This window comes from Mobula birostris, chromosome 9 (assembly GCF_030028105.1).
Source record: "Mobula birostris isolate sMobBir1 chromosome 9, sMobBir1.hap1, whole genome shotgun sequence".
Lineage (NCBI taxonomy): Eukaryota > Metazoa > Chordata > Chondrichthyes > Myliobatiformes > Myliobatidae > Mobula > Mobula birostris.
The window spans coordinates 148,172,597-148,192,875 of record NC_092378.1 but is presented as its reverse complement, the minus strand read 5'-3'; the positions used below and the strand labels follow the sequence as shown (position 1 = coordinate 148,192,875).

Sequence of the window (20,279 nt, the reverse complement as noted above, 5' to 3'; positions counted from 1 at the left end):
TTTAGAAATTATGGCTTGAAGCCCAAATTCAGGTGATCAATATGTATATAAACCATAAAAATAAAACTCTCATCCTAACAGTGATCTCTGGGGAACGCTGCTAATCACCTTCCTCCTGACCAAAAAACAAGACAACTGTTTGTACCAGGTGACTGTTACCTGCTCCCAAGGAAAGCCAATTCTGTCCCAATTTTACCACCGGTTAGCTGGGAACCCTGTAGGTGGCACCTTATCCAAGCATTCCGGAAGACTGCTCACAAGTTGTTCCTGTTTGTGTGAGGGTTCCACTCCTGAGAATGTTCTGTAAGCTGATTTTTCCACACATCGATAACATAAATGTGATGAGCTAAGAGCGTGGATTGGTACTTGGAGCTATGATGCTGTGGCCATTACAGAGACTTGGATGGTTCAGGGGCAGGAATGGTTACTTGGAGTGCCAGGCTTTAGATGTTTCAGAAAAGACAGGGAGGGAGGCAAAAGAGGCAGGGGGCGTGGCACTGCGAGATAGTGTCACGACCGCAGAAAAAGAGGAAGTCATGGAGGGATTGTCTACTGCGTCTCTGTGGGTGGAAGTTAAGAACAGGAAGGGGTCAATAACTCTACTGGGTGTTTTTTATAGACCACCCAATTGTAACAGGGACTTTGAGGAGCAGATAGGGAGACAGATTCTAGAAAAATGTAATAATAACAGGATTGTTGTGGTGGGAGATTTTGATTTCCCAAATATCGATTGGTATCTCCCCAGAGCAAGGGGTTTAGATGGGGTGGAGTTTGTTAGGTGTGTTCAGGAAGGTATCCTGACACAATATGTAGATAAGCTTACAAAAGGAGAGGTTGTACTTGATCTGGTATTGGGAACTGAACCTGTTCGGGTGTCAGATCTCTCAGAGGAGAGCATTTTGGAGATAATGATCACAGTTCTATCTCCTTTACCATAGCATTGGAGAGGGACAGGAACAGACAAATTAGGGAAACGTTTAATTGGAGTCAGGGGAAATATGAGGCTATCAGGCAGGAACTTGGAAGCACAAATTGGGAGCAGTTGTTCTCAGGGAAATGTATGGCAGAAATGTGGCAAATATTATGGGGATATTTGTGTGGCATTCTGCATAGGTACATTCCAATGAGCCAGGGAAAGGATGGTAGGGTACAGGAACCGTGGTGTACAAAGGCTGTTGAAAATCTAGTCAAGAAGAAAAGAAAAGCTTACGAAAGGTTCAAAAAAATAGGTAATGATAGAGATTTAGAAGATTATAAGACTAGCAGGAAGGAGCTTAAGAATGAAATTCGGAGACCAAGAAGGGGCCATGAGAAAACCTTGGCGAGCAGGATTAAGGAAAACCCCAAGGTATTCTACAGGTATGTGAAGAGCACGAGGATAAGATGTGAGAGAATAGGATCAATCAAGTGTGACAGTGAAAAAGTCTGTATGAAACTGGAGGAGACAGCAGAGATACAGTGGTATGCAAAAGTTTGGGCACCCCCGGTCAAAATTTCTGTTACCGTGAATAGCTAAGCGAGTAAAAGATGAACTGATTTCCAAAAGGCATAAAGTTAAAGATGACACATTTTTAAAATATTTTAAGCAAGAAAATGTTTTTATTTCCATCTTTTACAGTTTCAAAATAACAAAAAAGGAAAAGGGCCCGAAGCAGAAGTTTGGGCACCCTGCACGGCAGTACTTAGTAACACCCCCTTTGGCAAGTATCACAGCTTATAAACGCTTTCTGTAGCCAGCTAAGAGTCCTTCAATTCTTGTTTGGGTGATTTTCACCCATTCTTCCTTACAAAAGGCTTCTAGTTCTGTGAGATTCTTGGGCTGTCTTGCATGCACTGCTCTTTTGAGGTCTATCCACAGATTCTCGATGATGTTTAGGTCAGGGGACTGTGAGGGCCATGGCAAAACCTTCAGCTTGCACCTCTTGAGGTAGTCCATTGTGGATTTTGAGGTGTGTTTAGGATCATCATCCTGCTGCAGAAGCCGTCCTCTTTTCACCTTCAGCTTTTTTACAGATGGTGTGATGTTTGCTTCCAGAATTTGCTGGTATTTAATTGAATTCATTCTTCCCTCTACCAGTAAATGTTCCCTGTGCCACTGGCTGCAACACAAGCCCAAAGCATGATCGATCCACCCCCATGCTTAACAGTTGGAGAGGTGTTCTTTTCATGAAATTCTGCACTCTTTTTTCTCCAAACATACCTTTGCTCATTGCAGCCAAAAAGTTCTATTCAAAAGGTTCAAAAGAACATCTAAACAAGCCTGATGCATTTTGGAAACAAGTCTTGTGGACTGATGAAGTTAAAATAGAACTTTTTGGCCGCAATGAGCAAAGGTATGTTTGGAGAAAAAAAGTGTGCAAAATTTCATGAAAAGAACACCTCTCCAACTGTTTCAATACTTTGCTTTAGTATTCACTACAGAAAAAGATCTTGGCGATTGTAGGGATGAATTATAGTGGATTGAAAAGCTTGAGCATATAGGCATTAAGAAAGAGGATGTGCCTAAGCTTTTAGAAAGCATCAAGTTGGATAAGGCTCCGGGACCAGATGAGATGTACCCCAGGCTACTGTGGGAGGTGAGGGAGGAGATTGCTGAGCCTCCAGCAATGATCTTTGCATCATCAATGGGAACAAGAGAGGTTCCAGAGGATTGCAGGGTTGCAGATGTTGTTCCCTTATTCAAGGAAGGGAGTAGAGATAGCCCAGGAAATTATAGACTAGTGAGTCTTACTTCAGTGGTTGGTAAGTTGATGGAAAAGATCCTGAGAAGCAGGATTTATGAACATTTGGAGAGGCAAATAGGTGGTGCCTTACAAGCCTCATTGAATTTTTTGAGGATGTGATTAAACATATTGATGAAGGAACAGCAGTAGATGTAGTATATACAGATTTCAGCAAGGCATTTGATAAGGTACCCCATGCAAGGCTTATTGAGAAAGTAAGGAAGTATGGGATCCATCGGGACCTTGCTTTGCGGATCCAGAATTGGCTTACTCACAGAAGGCAAAGAGTGGTTGTAGACGGGTCATATTCTGCATGGAGGTCGGTGACCAGTGGTGTGCCTCAGGGATCTGTTCTGGGACCCCTTCTCTTCATGATTTTTATAAATGACCTGGATGAGGAAGTGGAGGGATGGGTTAGCAAATTTGCTGATGACACAAAGGTTGGGGGTGTTGTGGATAGTGTGGAGGTCTGTCAGAGGTTACAGCAGGACATTGATAGGATGCAAAACTGGGCTGAGAAGTGGCAGATGGAGTTCAACCCAGATAAGTCTGAGTTAGTTCATTTTGGTAGGTCAAATATGATGGCAGAATATAGTATTAATGGTAAGACTCTTGGCAGTTTGGAGGATCAGAGGGTTCTTGGGGTCCGAATCCATAGGACACTCAAAGCAGCTGCGCAGGTTGACTCTGTGGTGTAGAAGGCATACGGTGCATTGGCCTTCATCAACCGTGGGATTGAGTTTAAGAACCGAGGGGTAATGTTGCAGCTTTACAGGACATTGGTCAGACCCCACTTGGAGTACTGTGCTCAGTTCTGGTCACCTCACTACAGGAAGGATGTTGAAACCACAGAAAGGGTGCAGAGGAGATTTACAGGGATGTTGCCTGGATTGGGGAGCATGCCTTATGAGAATAGCCTTTTCTCCTTGGAGCAGCGGAGGATGAGAGGTGACCTGATAGAGGTGTATAAGATGATGAGAGGCATTGATCGTGTGGATAGTCAGAGGCTTTTTCCCAGGGCTGAAATGGCTAACAGGAGAAGGCACAGTCTTAAGGTGCTTGGAAATAGGTACAGAGTAGATGTCAGAGGTAAGTTTTTTTAGGCAGAGAGTGGTGAGTGCATGGAATGGGCTGCCGACAACGATGGAGGAGGTGGATACAATAGGGTCTTTTAAGAGACTCCTGGATAGGTTCATGGAGCATAGAAAAATAGAGGGCTATGGATAACTCTTAGTAATTTCTAAGTAAGTACATATTTGGCACAGCTTTGTGGGCGGAAGGGCCAGTATTGTGCTGTAGGTTTTCTACATTTCTATAAATGTTGTATAGCTTCCCATGTCATATTACTCTACGCACATTTACTCAAATTCTTTCATTTCATAAAGTGACCATCCTAACACTAGCCATAATTAAAATAATTCAAAGTTCAAAAGATGAAAGTCGATTTTTTATCCAAGTACGTAAATGTTACCAAATACTACCCTCAGTGTCATTTTCTTGTGGGCATTCACAGTAGAACATAGAAATACAATAGAATCAATGAAAAGCTGCACATAAGCACCTACAAATGGTGCAAATACAAAAAGAACAAGTAATAATAAATAACTAGATAAGTAGATGGCACCGCACTTGGTGCAGTACCGGAGAGGCAGAACTGAGGACCTTGTGGTATGTCGAATGGTGGGCGAACAATATAGTCTTTGCAATACTGCAAGTCTGTGTCTTTACCATTGCTTTTGCTGCACGCTTCAGTGCTTGATGACGGGTGCTGATGCTTTTTTTTGGAGGTGGGGGGAGGGGGGATCGTGCTTGTTGCCGCTTATGCACAGGAGGGAGGAGCTTGGGGGGGGGACTTTGGGGTTCTAACATTTAATTGGAGGGAGGAGAAGATGGTGGCGCAATGCAGCGCGCGCGGCCTCTCCGATGAAATGATATCGTATTTGTTAAATAGGGGCCGTGCACAATTCTGATTTGATGGGGACGGATGTGAGAAGCACGGAGGAACATCTGGAGAAACTTCTGAAATGCCTGGTTTTCGCTGCTGCTGCTACTGTGCGATCGAGAATCTCCGGAGGGAATGCCCCAAATCCTCGGCTTTGCCTGTTGCTGGCGGCCGGGGCGGGGGTCGAAGTGTTCGGCAGAGATGGTGCTCAGTGTCGGAGGGCTGGTTGGAGGCTCGAAGTTTTCGGACAGACTGAGAGTCGGACTGTGGTCAGCTGCTTCCAGGATGCTGCATCGGCAAGTTTGCGGCGCTGGAAGCTCATGGCAGGGAGAGTTTTCTTCCTTCTCCCATCTGCATGAGATGTTGGGACTTTCGGGAGACTTTGAGACTTTTTTTGCCCATGGTCTGTTCTTTATCAAATTACGGTATTGCTTGCACTGTTGTAACTATATCTTATAATTAATGTGGTTTTTGTCAGTTTTTCAGTCTTGGTCTGTCTTGTGTTTCTGTGATATCACACTGGAGGAACATTGTATCATTTCTTAATGCATGCATTACTAAATGACAATAAAAGAGGACTGCGTGTCCTCAATCTAACTGTCGTTCATTCTTTGAGGCACTCCTTTGTTTTCGTGGATGGCTGCAAAGAAAAAGCATTTCAGGATGTACATTGTATACATTTCTCTGACACTAAATGTACCTTTGCAACCCTTGAACTACACCTGGGGCACAACAGACCTACCAACTGGAGGAAACCCACACGATCACAGGGAGAGCTTACTAATTCTGTACAGGCAGCGGTGGGAACTGAACTCTGGTCACCTGTACTATAAACTGCTGTGCTTACCACTACACTACTTGAACTACAATCTTGAAAAATGTATGGGAGAATTTGCACAAAGTCAGAATTCTGTAAGTCAGGTCTCACGTAACCCTGGGAGCCTCTGTACCATATGATCATAAGCATTATCAATTCTCTCTCTAAAGAGCTTCTACTCGCAATAATATATGCTGGCCTGCCTTAATTAATTCCATTTTTTGGCATATGACTACCAGTTCTGACTCATATGTTTTTGAAGCTTTTTCCTCACCATGGAGTTGAAAATGACTGGTGTGTAACTGGTGGCTTTACTCATACTCCCATTCTTTTGAACAAAGCAGTAACATCTGTTCCTCTCTGTCCTCTGACACCATTCCCTATTCCTAATGAGCATTGATCAGTGGCCACAATTTCCTCCCGCAATTTCCTCAGTCTTGGGAGGTATCCCATCCAGTCCCAGTGACTTCAAGTTCAGCCAACTTCTCCAATAGCTCCACACCACTGAATTTAAACCCAACCAGTGTCTCAACCACTTCCTCTTTCATATTACCCCAGTTAGTTAGATCCCACTTGGAGAACTGCGCTCAGTTCTGGACACCTCACTACAGGAAGGATGTGGAAACTATAGAGAGAGTGCAGGGGAGATTTACAAGAACATTGCCTGGATTGGAGAGTGCGCCTTATGAGAATAGGTTGAGTGAACCTTGGAGCAACGGGAGGAGGAGAGGTGACCTGATAGAGGTGTAGAAGATGAATAAAGACATTGACCACGTGGTTAGCCAGAGGCCTTTTCCCAGGGCTGAAATGGCTAACACGACGGGCATAGTCTTAAGGTGCTTGGAAATAGGTACAAGGGGGATGTCAGAGGTAAGTTTTTCACACAGAGAGTGGTGAGTGCGTGCAATGCATTGCCAGCGATGGTGGTAGAGGCAGACACAATAGGGTGTTTTAAGATACTCTTAGATAGGTATGTGGAGGGCTATGAGTTAGGGAAATTTTGGGCAGTTTCTAGAGTAGGTTACATGGTCGGCACAACCTTGTGGGCCAGAGGGCCTGTAATTTGCTGCAGATTTCTATGTTCTATGTTTATGTATCTTGGAAGGACAATTTTGTATATGACCATAGAGTCAAAGGAGCAGAATTAGGCCATTTGGCCCATTGAATCTGCTCAACCATTCCATCATGGCTGATTTATTATCCCTCTCAATCCCATTCTCCTGCCGTTTCTCTGTAACCTTTGATGCCCCTACTAATCAAGAACCTGTCAACCTCTGCTTTAATATACCCAGTGGCTTGGCCTCCACAGTGGTCTGTTTCACTCAAACCTAACGAATATTGAAAGACCTAGGTAGAGTGGATATGCGGTGGATGTTTCCAATAGTGGGCAAGTCCAGAACAGAAGAGCACAGCCTCAATAGAATGACATCCTTTTAGGAAAGGGATGAGGAGGAATTTATTTAGCCTTCAGAAGCTTGTTTAAAGATTAATTTGTCACGTGTACATCGAGACATACAGTGAAATGTGTTGTTTTCATCATCGCTTGCGATGCGCTGAGGGCAGCCTGCAAGAGTCCCCGTGCTTTCAGCGGCAACATAGCATGCCCACAACTTACTAACCCATGTCCGTATGTCTTTGGAATGTGGGAGGAAACGTACACTGTCAGGGGGAGAACATACTGAGCGGGAATTGAACCCCACTCAGTGACCGCCGGTGCTGTAAAGCGACTGCGCTAACCGCCATGCTGCCCCACTCTGGCTTATTCAATGTTTCCTCATCACTAATATGTTCCTTCAAATGAGCCCTCTTGTGCAAGTTTCTGCAGATCAAAGTTTCAATAGAGCTTGCAGAATAATATTAGCAAAGGAATTTTCAACAGCCAAACGAAAATCCTCTGTCCTAATTTACAATTTATTACACAGCTACTTTTGAAGAAATTTCCTCAAATGCAAATTAATCTCAAAAGATAAACCAGTTAATCATTCTGCACCTTGTCAAACTTCTAAAGGATGCCAGTGATAATTCCACAAGATCTAGCACTTAACACAACAGCTGTGAACTATATATTGCACATGATCTCACAGTAATTAAAAAATTAACCAGTTATTATGAAAGTATGCATACACTCAGTGGGCACTTCATTTGGTATACCTGCTCGTTAACACAAATGTCTAATCAACCAGTCATGTGACGCCAATACAATTCATAAAACCATACAGACATGGTCAAGAGGTTCAGTTGCTGTTTGGACCAAACATCAGAATGGGGAAGAAATGTGTTCTAAGTGACTTTGACTGTGGAATGATTGTTGGTGGCAGACAAGGTGGTTCGAGTATCTCAGAAACTGCTGATCTCCTGGGATTTTCCACACACAACAGTTTCCAGAGTTTACGGAGAATGGTGCAAAAAACAAAACGAGAAAAAAACATCCAGTGAGTTGCAGTTCTGTGGGTGAGAACACTTTGTTAATGAGAGAGGTCAGAGGAGAATGGTCAGACTGGTTCAAGCTGACAGGAAGGTGACAGTAACTCAAATAACCACACGTTACAACAATGGTAGGTGGAGAAGCATCGCTGAATGCACAACACATGAAAACTCGAAGCTGATGGGCTCCAGCAGCCTCAGGACCCTCACCACCAGGTTCAGGAACAATTATTACCCCTCACAACACGCTGGAGGAACTCAGCAGGTCGGGCAGCATCAGTGGAAACGATGAGTCGACGTTTCAGGCCGGAACCTTTCGTCAGGACTGAAGGAAGAAGGTGGGGGAGGGTTGGAAGAAGGCTCGTAGTTTCAGTTGAAAAACCAGTAATTTGAAAGCATTTGTAATTACTACCCCTCAACCATCAGGCTCAAAAACCAAAGGGGATAACCTCACTCAACTTCATTTGCCCCGTCACTGAAATGTTCCCACAACCTGAGGACTCATGTCGAGGTCTCTTCAGTTCATGTTCTCAATATTTATTGCTTATTTTCTTATTATTATTTCTTTCTTTTTGTGTTTGCACAGTTGCCCAAGTTAGTGCGGTCTGTCATTGATTCTGTTAAGGTTATTATTCTATCATGGATTTATTGAGTATGCCCATAAGAAAATAAATCTCAGGGTTGTTTATGTTGACATATAAGCACTTGATAATAAAATTACGTTGAACTTTGAACAAATGCTCACTCAGTGGCCACTTCATAAGTACTGAGTATGATTGAACAGTAATATAAAAATTGCTTGGTTGTTAAGTCTAGGACCAAAATGGCATGATCCATAGAGAACTGCTCTAATCCCACTTTACCAGCTGTCCTGTTCATTCAGTTACATAAATGAATGTAACAATAATAGTGACCATGAAGCTATCAGATCATAAAGAAAAACATCTGCTTCCCAGAACTCCTTAGAGGATGCAATTCTGCCCCTCACTCCTCTGCAGACCCACAGCAAAGAGATTAACTCCTGATTACACTCGCACCCTTCTCAGTTCAAGGGATCTGCAGTAACTTGTGGCCGTGACTGCCAATGTGAGATGACGCAGCAGCCGTTCTCTACAGCCCAGTCAATGGAGGAGACAGCAAATGCAAAGCAGCGGATGGGCTAGTAATCAGACAGGCTTTCACTGTAACACACAACCTGCTGAAGGAACTCAGTAGGTCGAGCAGCATCTGTTGAGGTAAAGGAACTGATGGTTTTTCTGGTCTAAAACCAGTACTGAGACCAATATATCGAAGGGCTTGAGACATTAAAGGCAGATAGATTAGGGACTTTTAAGTGACATTTAGGTAGGCAGATGAATGTGCGGGAAATGGAGGGATACAGACATTGTGTAGGTGTAAGGGAACAGTTTAGTTTTATCATTGGATTTATTTGGTTCAGCACAACATTGTGGGCTGAAGGGCCTGTACCTGTACTGTTCCATGTTCTATGTTCTATCAACACTTCCCTTCCCCCCACCCCAACCCCACAGATGCTGCTGGCTCCACAGAGTCCATTCAACAGATTAGAGACACACAAGACAGCAGATGTGGGAATCTGAGCAACACATAAGGCAGTCAGATGAACTCAATGGGCCAGGCAGCGTCTGTAGAGGGGAACGGACATCTCGACATTTCGGACCAAGACCCTTCACTTCTGGTATGAGCTGGAAACAAACAGTGCCGGTCTGGGGTACAACAAAGCTGGACACATAGGGCAGGCTGAAAAGTCCAAACCAGGAACGTCGACTATCCATTTCCTCCCCATAGACGTTGGAGACCTTAGAAAGATTAGCTTTGGCTTGTCACGTGTGCATCGAAACATTGAGTGAAATGCATCACTTTTGTCAACGACCAACACAGTCTAAGAGTTGTGCTGGGGAATAGTCACAAGTGTCAGCACTCTTCTGGCGCCAACACAGCATGCCCACAGCTTACTAACCGTAACCTGTACGTCTTTGCAACGTGAGAGGGAACTGGAGCATGCAGAGGGGAGAACACACGGGCTCCTTACAGGCAATGACAGGAACTGAACCCAGATCACTGGCGCTGCTAAAAGCTACATCACTATGCTGCCCGTAAAGTGACTTGCTGAGCTCCTCCTGAGCTTTGCGTGTTTCTCCATCTCCAGATTCCAGCAGTCTCTTGCGTCTCCGGCCTTTTGTGCAACCCGTTTCTCTCAAGAGTGTCAAGAATCCTTCCTACCTGCAGAGTAAGGCTCTTGTTTATCAATGTAGATGAACTCCTTTCTCTCATATTTGGCGCGAATCCACTGTTCCCGAAGCACTCTGGGAGGGAGAAAACAGAGGGAAATTTAGAAAATCCCACAAGGAATATTCAAGTTTTAATTTAAAGTCATCTGACTGTACAAATATATAACCAAATGAAACGTTTCCCCAGATCACTGTGCACCTACAAAACATATATCACAAAACAAAATATTACCATAAATAAGTTAATAAAATATAGGTGAAAGTGTATGTAGTGTGTAATAGAGTTAAACAGTAAACAACACACATCAAAGTTGCTGGTGAACGCAGCAGGCCAGGCAGCATCTTTAGGAAGAGGTACAGTCGACGTTTCAGGCCGAGACCCTTTGTCAGGATGAAGGGTCTCGGCCCGAAATGTCGACTGTACCTCTTCCTAGAGATGCTGCCTGGCCTGCTGCGTTCACCAGCAACTTTGATGTGCGTTGCTTGAATTTCCAGCATCTGCAGAATTCCTCGTGTTCATGTTTTTAAACAGTAAACACCTGGCTGTCCAAGTGATGAGATCTCGGTGGTGACAGGGTATTCTGGATTAGAGAGTGTATCTTATGAGCGAGTTGGGACTTTTCTCTTTGGAGTGAAGGAGGATGAGGGGTGGCTTGACAGAGTGGTACAAGATGTTAAGAGGTTTAGGTAGAGTGGACAGCCAATCACTTTTTCCCCTCAGGGTGGCAATGACCAATACCAGAGGTCATCTGTTTAAAGTAAGAGGAGATATGTTTACGGGATATGTTGGAGCAAGGTATTTTTTTAATGCAAAATGTGGGAAGTACTTGGAATGCACTGTTGGTTTGGTGGTAGAGGCTGATGCAAACGGTACATTTAGGAGACTTTTAGATGGGCATTTGGATGTAAGTAGTATTCAGGGTTACGAACTGCATGGAACTGATCGTAGAGTTGGCTTCTATAGGTTTGCACAACATTGTGGGCTGAAGGGCCTGTAGTGTTCTGTGTTCTAAAATTTTTGCATTGATATTTACAAGTAAGATTTCCTGTATAAAAGAAAATTTTAAAATGTAAACACTGGGACACAAATGCAATTGTCGACCCAGTCTCACCAGTGGCTGTATTACATGGCTTGCCATTGAAATTTTCTTGATGTACTTTGTAACTTTCATGTCAGAGGCAAGTTTTCTTTTCACACAGTGAGTGCTGGGTGTGTGGAGCACTCCGCTAGGGGTGGTGCTAGAGGCAGATACACTAGGGGCATTTAAGAAACAATTAAACAGGCAAATGAATGCCAGAGAAATGGAGGTCTAAGTAGGAGGGAAGGACTACTGAACATGATATATCAGAAGGTCACAAGACAATAGGAGAAGAATTAGGCCATTTGGCCCATCGTGTCTTCTCAGCCATTCTGTCATGGCTGATTAATTATCCCTCTCAACCCCATTCTCCTGCCTACTTCTCGTAACCTTACTAATCAAGAATCTATCACCTTCTGCTTTAAACATACCCAATGACTTGGCCTCCACAGCCATCTGCAGCAATGAATTCCATAGATTCACCACCCTCTGGCTAAAGAAATTCCTCCTCATCTCCATTTGAAATGGATGTCCCTCTATTCTGAGGCATTTCATCATATGTTTTGTGTCTATGTGACAAAGTTAATCTTCAAATCTCTTTATTCAACATTATTGGCACTCAGTTAGTCAATGGCTTTCAAACCATGATGCTCTGTGTAAGTACTATTTTGGAACATCATCTTCCCCTCTGCCAACTGATTTCTGAACCAACAATGAACCCTCGAACACTACCTCACTATTTTTGCTTTCTTTTATTCACTACTGATTTATATTTTATATATATAGTTCTTTTTGTAATTTATGTATTGTACTGTACTGCTGCCTCAAAACAACAAATTTCACAACGTATGTCCCTCCACCCCCCCCCACCCCACCTTCTCCCATCCTCATTCCCAGTGGGACGCACGCGAGATTCTGTTCCCCCAGCCTTCCATTCCCCTCCGTCATTCACAGACCCACAGCAGGCAGTACACAAGACCCCTGTCCTCACAGGCAGCAGAATCTTTCAAACCAATCAATTGGGTTGCACAAATAATAGACTCAAAATCAGTGTCTGGCGCTAAAGAGAATCGGTCTAGAGAAGAGGTTCCCAACCTTTTTATACCATGGACCAATGCCATTAAATAAGGGGTCCACAGACCCCAGGTTGGGAACCCCTGGTCTGAAGAGTTGGTTATTTTAACTTTAAAATGCTTCCTTGGTTTGAAAAAGCGATATAAATATATTTCGGGGAGTCACGGTGGCGTAGCGGTTACCACAACGCTATTACAGCTCAGGGCGTTGGAGTTCAGAGTTCAATTCCGGCGCTGTCTGTAAGGAGTTTGCACGTTCTCCCAGTGATCGTGTGTGTTTCCTCTGGGCGCTACGGTTTCCTCCCAGGTCCCAAAAATGTATGGGCTAGTAGGTTAATTGGTCATTTTAAATTGCCCTCAATTAGGCTACGATTAAATAGGTGGGTCGCTAGGTGGTGCTGCTCAGTGGGCTGAAAGGGTCCGTTCCGTGTTGTATCTCTAAATAAAGTCAATAAATAAAGTAAAATAAAGAGTAAACCTGATTCTGTTTATTTTCAGCGCAAGTGAATTTAGTCACTTGCACTGGGTAGTCTAGAAACCAGACTGCATAGTGCCTGGAACTGGATCAGACATCTCCTGCACGACTTGTAACACTATTTCCTGCATTATTCATAAGGAAGCCAAACCACTCAGTGGATGATGCTAATTAACAAGGGAACAAGCCCATCAAATCCATTCCCCCTCTCCTCATTTCCCTGCAGTCATCACACTTACTCTCTGATGGCAGAGGGAAAAAGCTGCTCCTAAAATGCTTCAATCTCCTGTTCCCCTCCCTGGTTGTTTGTCAGTCTTTGTTTATGTACAATTTTTTCATGAAATCTACTACATTTCACTACTTTCCCGTAAATGCCTGCAAATGAATCTCAATCTTATATATCAAACCACATACAAGAGGAAATCTGCAGATGCTGGAAATCCGAGCAACACACACAAAACGCTGGAGGAACTCAGCAGGCCAGGCAGAAGCAATGGAAAAAAAGTACAGGCAAAGTTTCAGGCCAAAACCCTTTGCAGGAATGGAGAAAAAATGCTGAGGAGTAGGTTTAAAAGGTGGGGGAGGGGAGAGAGAACCACCAGGTGAAAGGTGAAACCTCATCTCCCCAATCCACTTCCCAGCTCACCCCATCTCATCAATCAACTTCCCAGCTCACCTCATCTCACCAATCCACTTCCCAGCTCACCCATCTCATCAACTTCCCAGCTCACCCATCTCACCAATCCACTTCCCAGCTCACCCATCTCACCAATCCACTTCCCAGCTCACCCATCTCATCATTTAACTTCCCAGCTCACCTCATCTCATCAATCAACTCCCCACCTCACCTCATCAACTTCCCAGCTCACCCCATCTCATCAATCAACTTCCCAGTTCACCCCATCTCATCAACTTCCCAGTTCATCCCATCTCATCAATCAACTTCCCAGCTCACCTCATCTCACCAATCCACTTCCCAGCTCACCCATCTCATCAACTTCCCAGTTCATCCCATCTCATCAATCAACTTCCCAGCTCACCTCATCTCACCAATCCACTTCCCAGCTCACCCATCTCATCAATCAACTTCCCAGCTCACCCCATCTCACCAATCCACTTCCCAGCTCACCCCATCTCATCAACTTCCCAGTTCATCCCATCTCATCAATCAACTTCCCAGCTCACCTCATCTCACCAATCCACTTCCCAGCTCACCCATCTCACCAATCCACTTCCCAGCTCACCTCATCTCATCAACTTCCCAGCTCACCCATCTCACCAATCCACTTCCCAGCTCACCCATCTCACCAATCCACTTCCCAGCTCACCCATCTCATCATTTAACTTCCCAGCTCACCTCATCTCATCAATCAACTCCCCACCTCACCTCATCAACTTCCCAGTTCATCCCATCTCATCAATCAACTTCCCAGTTCACCTCAATTAACTTCCCAGTTCACCCCATCTCATCAACTTCCCAGTTCATCCCATCTCATCAATCAACTTCCCAGTTCACCTCATCTCATCAATTACCTTCCCAGCTCACCACATCTCATCAACTTCCCAGTTCACCCCATCTCATCAACTTCCCAGTTCACCTCAATTAACTTCCCAGTTCACCCCATCTCATCAACTTCCCAGTTCATCCCATCTCATCAATCAACTTCCCAGTTCACCTCATCTCATCAATCAAATCCCCAGCTCACCCCATCTCATCAACTTCCCAGTTCATCCCCTCATCAATCAACTTCCCAGCTCACCCCATCTCATCAATCAACTTCCCAGTTCACCTCACCTCATCAATTACCTTCCCAGCTCATCCTATCTCACCAGTCAACTTTCCAGTTCACCTCATCTCATCAATCAACTTCCCAGCTCACCTCATCTCACAAATCAACTTCCCAGTTCACCCCATCTCATCAACTTCCCAGCTCACCCCATCTCACCAATCAACTTCCCAGCTCACCCCATCTCATCAACTTCCCAGCTCACCCCATCTCATCAATCAACTTCCCAGCTCACCTCATCTCATCAATCAACTCCTCAGCTCACCCCATCTCATCAACTTCCCAGTTCATCCCATCTCATCAATCAACTTCCCAGTTCACCTCATCTCATCAATTACCTTCCCAGCTCATTCCATCTCATCAATCAACTTCCCAGCTCACCTCATCTCATCAACTTCCCAGCTCACCCCATCTCAATCAATTTCCCAGCTCACCCTATCTCATCATTTAACTTCCCAGCTCACCCCATCTCACCAATCCACTTCCCAGCTCACGCCATCTCATCAACTTCCCAGTTCATCCCATCTCATCAATCAACTTCCCAGTTCACCTCACCTCATCAATTACCTTCCCAGCTCACTCTATCTCACCAATCAACTTCCCAGCTCACCTCATATCACAAATCAACTTCCCAGTTCACCCCATCTCAAAAACTTCCCAGCTCACCCCATCTCATCAATCAACTTCCCAGCTCACCCCATCTCAACTTCCCAGCTCACCTCATCTCACCAATCAATTTCCCAGCTCACCCCATCTCATCAACTTCTCAGTTCACCTCATCTCATCAATCAACTTCCCAGCTCACCCCATCTCATCAATCAACTTCCCAGCTCACCCCACCTCACCAATCAACTTCCCAGCTCACCTCATCTCAACTTCCCAGCTCACCCCATCTCAATCAACTTCCCAGCTCACCCCATCTCAATCAACTTCCCAGCTCACTCTATGTTATCTTTTAACTTCCCAGCTCACCCCATCTCACCAATCCACTTCCCAGCTCACCCTATCTCATCAACTTCCCAGTTCATCCCACCTCATCAATCAACTTCCCAGTTCACCTCATCTCATCAATTACCTTCCCAGCTCACACCATCTCATCAATCAACTCCCCAGCTCACCTCATCTCACCAATCAACTTCCCAGTTCATCCCATCTCATCAATCAACTTCCCAGCTCACCCCATCTCACCAATCAACCTCCCAGCTCACGCCATCTCATCAATGTCCCAGCTCACCCCATCTCACAAATCAACTTCCCAGCTCACCCCATCTCAATTTCCCAGTTCACCTCAATTAACTTCCCAGTTCACCCCATCACCCCTCTCATCAATCAACTTCCCAGTTCACCTCACCTCATCAATTACCTTCCCCAGCTCACCCCATCTCACCAGTCAACTTCCCAGCTCACCTCATCTCACAAATTAGCCTTCCCAACTCACCCCATCTCATCAACTTCCCAGTTCACCTCAATTAACTTCCCAGTTCACCCCATCACCCCATCTCATCAATCAACTTCCCAGTTCACCTCATCTCATCAATCAACTTCCCAGCTCACTCCAACTCACCAATCAACTTCCCAGCTCACCCCATCTCAATCAACTTCGCAGCTCACCCAATCTCATCATTTAACTTCCCAGCTCATCCCATCTCATCAACGTCCCAGTTCATCAGATCTCATCAATCAACTTCCCAGTCCACCTCATCTCATCAATTACCTTCCCAGCTCACCCCATCTCATCAATCAACTTCCCAGCTCACCCCATCTCACCAATCAACTTTCCAGCTCTCCCCATCTCAATCAACTTCCCAGCTCACCCAATCTCATCATTTAACTTCCCAGCTCATCCCATCTCATCAACTTCCCAGTTTGCCTCACCTCACAAATCAACTTCCCAGTTCATCCCATCTCATCAATCAACTTCCCAGTTCACCTCATCTCATCAATTAGCCTTCCCAACTCACCCCGTCTCATCAATTTCCCAGTTCACCTCATCTCATCAATCAACTTCCCAGCTCACCCCATCTCATCAAATTCCCAGTTCACCTCAATTAACTTCCCAGTTCACCCCATCACCCCATCACATCAATCAACTTCCCAGTTCACCCCATCACCCCATCTCATCAATCAACTTCCCAGTTCACCTCATCTCATCAATCAACTTCCCAGCTCACCCCATCTCACCAATCAACTTCCCAGCTCACCCCATCTCAATCAACTTCCCAGCTCACCCAATCGCATCATTTAACTTCCCAGCTCATCCCATCTCATCAACTTCCCAGTTCATCACATCTCTTCAATCAACTTCCCAGTCCACCTCATCTCATCAATTACCTTCCCAGCTCACCATATTTCACCATTCAACTTCCCAGCTCACCCCATCTTAATCAACTTCCCAGCTCACCCCATCTTAATCAACTTCCCTGCTCACCTCATCTCATCAATCAACTCCCCAGATCACCCCATCTCATCAACTTCCCAGTTCATCCCATCTCATCAATCAACTTCCCAGGTCACCTCACCTCATCAATTACCTTCCCAGCTCACCCTATCTCACCAGTCAACTTCCCAGTTCACCTCATCTCATCAATCAACTTCCCAGCTCACCTCATCTCACAAATCAACTTCCCAGTTCACCCCATCTCATCAACTTCCCAGCTCACCCCATCTCATCAATTACCTTCCCAGTTCACCTCATCTCACCAATCAACTTCCCAGCTCACTTCATCTCATCAATTACCTTCCCAGCTCACCCCATCTCATCAACTTCCCAGTTCACCTCATCTCATCAATCAACTTCCCAGCTCACCCCATCTCATCAATCAACTTCCCAGTTCACACCATCTCATCAACTTCCCAGTTCACCTCACCTCACAAATCAACTTCCCAGTTCACCCCATCTCATCAACTTCCCAGTTCATCACATCTCATCAATCAACTTCCCAGTTCACCTCATCTCATCAATCAACTCCCCAGCTCACCCCATCTCATCAACTTCCCAGCTCACCCCATCTCATCAATCAACTTCCCAGCTCACCCAATCTCATCAATCAACTTCCCAGTTCACCTCACCTCATCAATTACCTTCCCAGCTCATCCTATCTCACCAGTCAACTTCCCAGTTCACCTCATCTCATCAATCAACTTCCCAGCTCACCTCATCTCACAAATCAACTTCCCAGTTCACCCCATCTCATCAACTTCCCAGCTCACCCCATCTCATCAATCAACTTCCCAGCTCACCCCATCTCATCAATCAACTTCCCAGCTCACCCAATCTCATCAATCAATTCCCCAGCTCACCCCATCTCATCAACTTCCCAGTTCATCCTATCTCGTCAATCAACTTCCCAGTTCACCTCATCTCATCAATTACCTTCCCAGCTCACACCATCTCATCAATCAACTTCCTAGTTCACCTCATCTCATCAATCAACTTCCCAGCTCACCCCATCTCATCAATCAACTTCCCAGTTCACCTCACCTCATCAATTACCTTCCCAGCTCACCCCATCTCAATCAACTTCCCAGTTCACCCTATCTCACCAGTCAACTTCCCAGCTCACCTCATCTCATCAATCAACTTCCCAGCTCATCCCATCTCATCAATCAACTTTCCAGCTCAACCTATCTCAACAATCAACTTCCCAGCTCACCCCATCTCAATCAACTTCCCAGCTCACCCCATCTCAATCAACTTCCCAGCTCACCCTATCTCAATCAACTTCCCAGCTCACCCTATCTCATCATTTAACTTCCCAGCTCACCCCATCTCACCAATCCACTTCCCAGCTCACGCCATCTCATCAACTTCCCAGTTCATCCCATCTCATCAATCAACTTCCCAGTTCACCTCATCTCATCAATTACCTTCCCAGCTCACACCATCTCATCAATCAACTTCCTAGTTCACCTCATCTCATCAATCAACTTCCCAGCTCACCCCATCTCATCAATCAACTTCCCAGTTCACCTCACCTCATCAATTACCTTCCCAGCTCACCCCATCTCAATCAACTTCCCAGCTCACCCTATCTCACCAGTCAACTTCCCAGCTCACCTCATCTCATCAATCAACTTCCCAGCTCATCCCATCTCATCAATCAACTTTCCAGCTCAACCCATCTCAACAATCAACTTCCCAGCTCACCCCATCTCACCAATCAACTTCCCAGCTCTTCACTTCATCCCTCCCCTCCAGGGTTCCTCTCACCACCCCCAATCTTTTAAATTAACTCCTCAGTTTTTTTTCTCCAGTCCTGCTGAACGGTTTCAGCCCGAAACGTCGACTGTACTTTTTTCCATAGATGCTGCCTGGCCTGCTGAGCTCCTCCAGCATTTTGAGTGTGTTGTTCAATCTTGTATATGGTGGCATATGCATACTTTGATGATAAATTTGTTTTGATTTGCCTTTGACTGATGGTAGCAATGAGAGGTGGGCCTCCTTCTCTCCCTCTCTCTGGACATAGGTAAACCTACTGTCCATTTTCAGGTTTCCCCATTTTTATATCTAATTTCTGCATAAATGTTTTTGCAGGTGACAGAGTGAAAAGCTGGAAGCACTGGGATCCGTGAGGGGTTAACTAAGATGCTTCAAACCTTTTACTGAAAAGGAGTTCAAAATCAGATTTAATTTCTCCGGCACATATCGTGAAATTTGTTGACATTGTGGCAGCAGTACAATGCAAGACATGATAATATAGAGAAAAAAAATCAATGTCAATTACAGTAAGTATATATATGTATGTTAAATAGTTAAATTAAAAATAGTGCAAAACAGAAGTGATATAAAAAGCAGTGCGGCAGTGTTGACGGGTTCAATGTTCATTTCGGAATCGGATGACAGAGGGGAAGAAGCTGTCCCTGAATCATCGAGTGTGTGCTTTCAGGATTCAGCTCTTTCTGAATCACTAAGTGTGTGCATTAGGAGTCTCTCTTCAAACTCCTAATGAAACATGGCTGCTGTCTTGCCTTCTTTATAGCTGCATCGATATGCTGGGAGCAAGAACCACTATAAAAGCCACTACAGAAAAAAGGACTTCTTGCAAATGGACAGCTGCATCACCCAACTGCATGGAAGTGCCTATCAAAAAGCACAGGAGCCTGAAGACACGCTCAGCATTTTAGTAACAGCTTCTTCCCCTCAGTCACCACGTTTCCGAATGGCCGATGAACGCATCAACACTATCTCACTATTCTCTTTTGTACAATTGATCTATTTTTATTTTAACTTATAGTAAATAAATTTTATGAAATACTGTATGTCAGTGATAATAAACCTTATTCTGACTTTGAGAAACTCCTATAGATCTGTGGTGGAGATTGTATTGACTGGCTGCATCTCAGCTTGGTATGGAAACACCAATGCCTTTCAACAGAAAATCCGACAAAAAAACTAGTCAATTTAGCCCAGTCCATCATAGGGAAAGTTCCATTGAACACATACGTGTGAAATGCTGTCGTAGGAAAGCAGCATCCATCATCAGAGATCCCCACCACCCAGGTCATGCTCTCTTCTCACTGCTGCCATCAGATAGAAGGTACAAGAGCCCCAGGACTTTCACCACCAGGTTCAAGAGCAGCTCCCCTCAGGAGCAGGATCTTGAATAAAAAACAATGATCTCACTTTAAGAACACTTTATCTCATGTTCTCATTATTTATTGCTATTTATTTATATTTGCAATTGCACAGTTTGTTGTCTTCTGCACTCTG

General features: G+C 44.8%; 1 protein-coding gene across 1 annotated transcript in view; it reads right to left on the bottom strand.

The window, feature by feature from the left end:
- LOC140203179 (arf-GAP with dual PH domain-containing protein 1-like) overlaps positions 1-20,279 on the bottom strand; it is a 211,154-nt gene that overhangs the window by 73,514 nt on the left and 117,361 nt on the right. Inside the window, exon 4 of the mRNA XM_072269091.1 lies at positions 10,148-10,230. Coding sequence (XP_072125192.1) covers positions 10,148-10,230 — 83 coding nt within the window. The remainder of the gene's footprint in view (positions 1-10,147; positions 10,231-20,279) is intronic.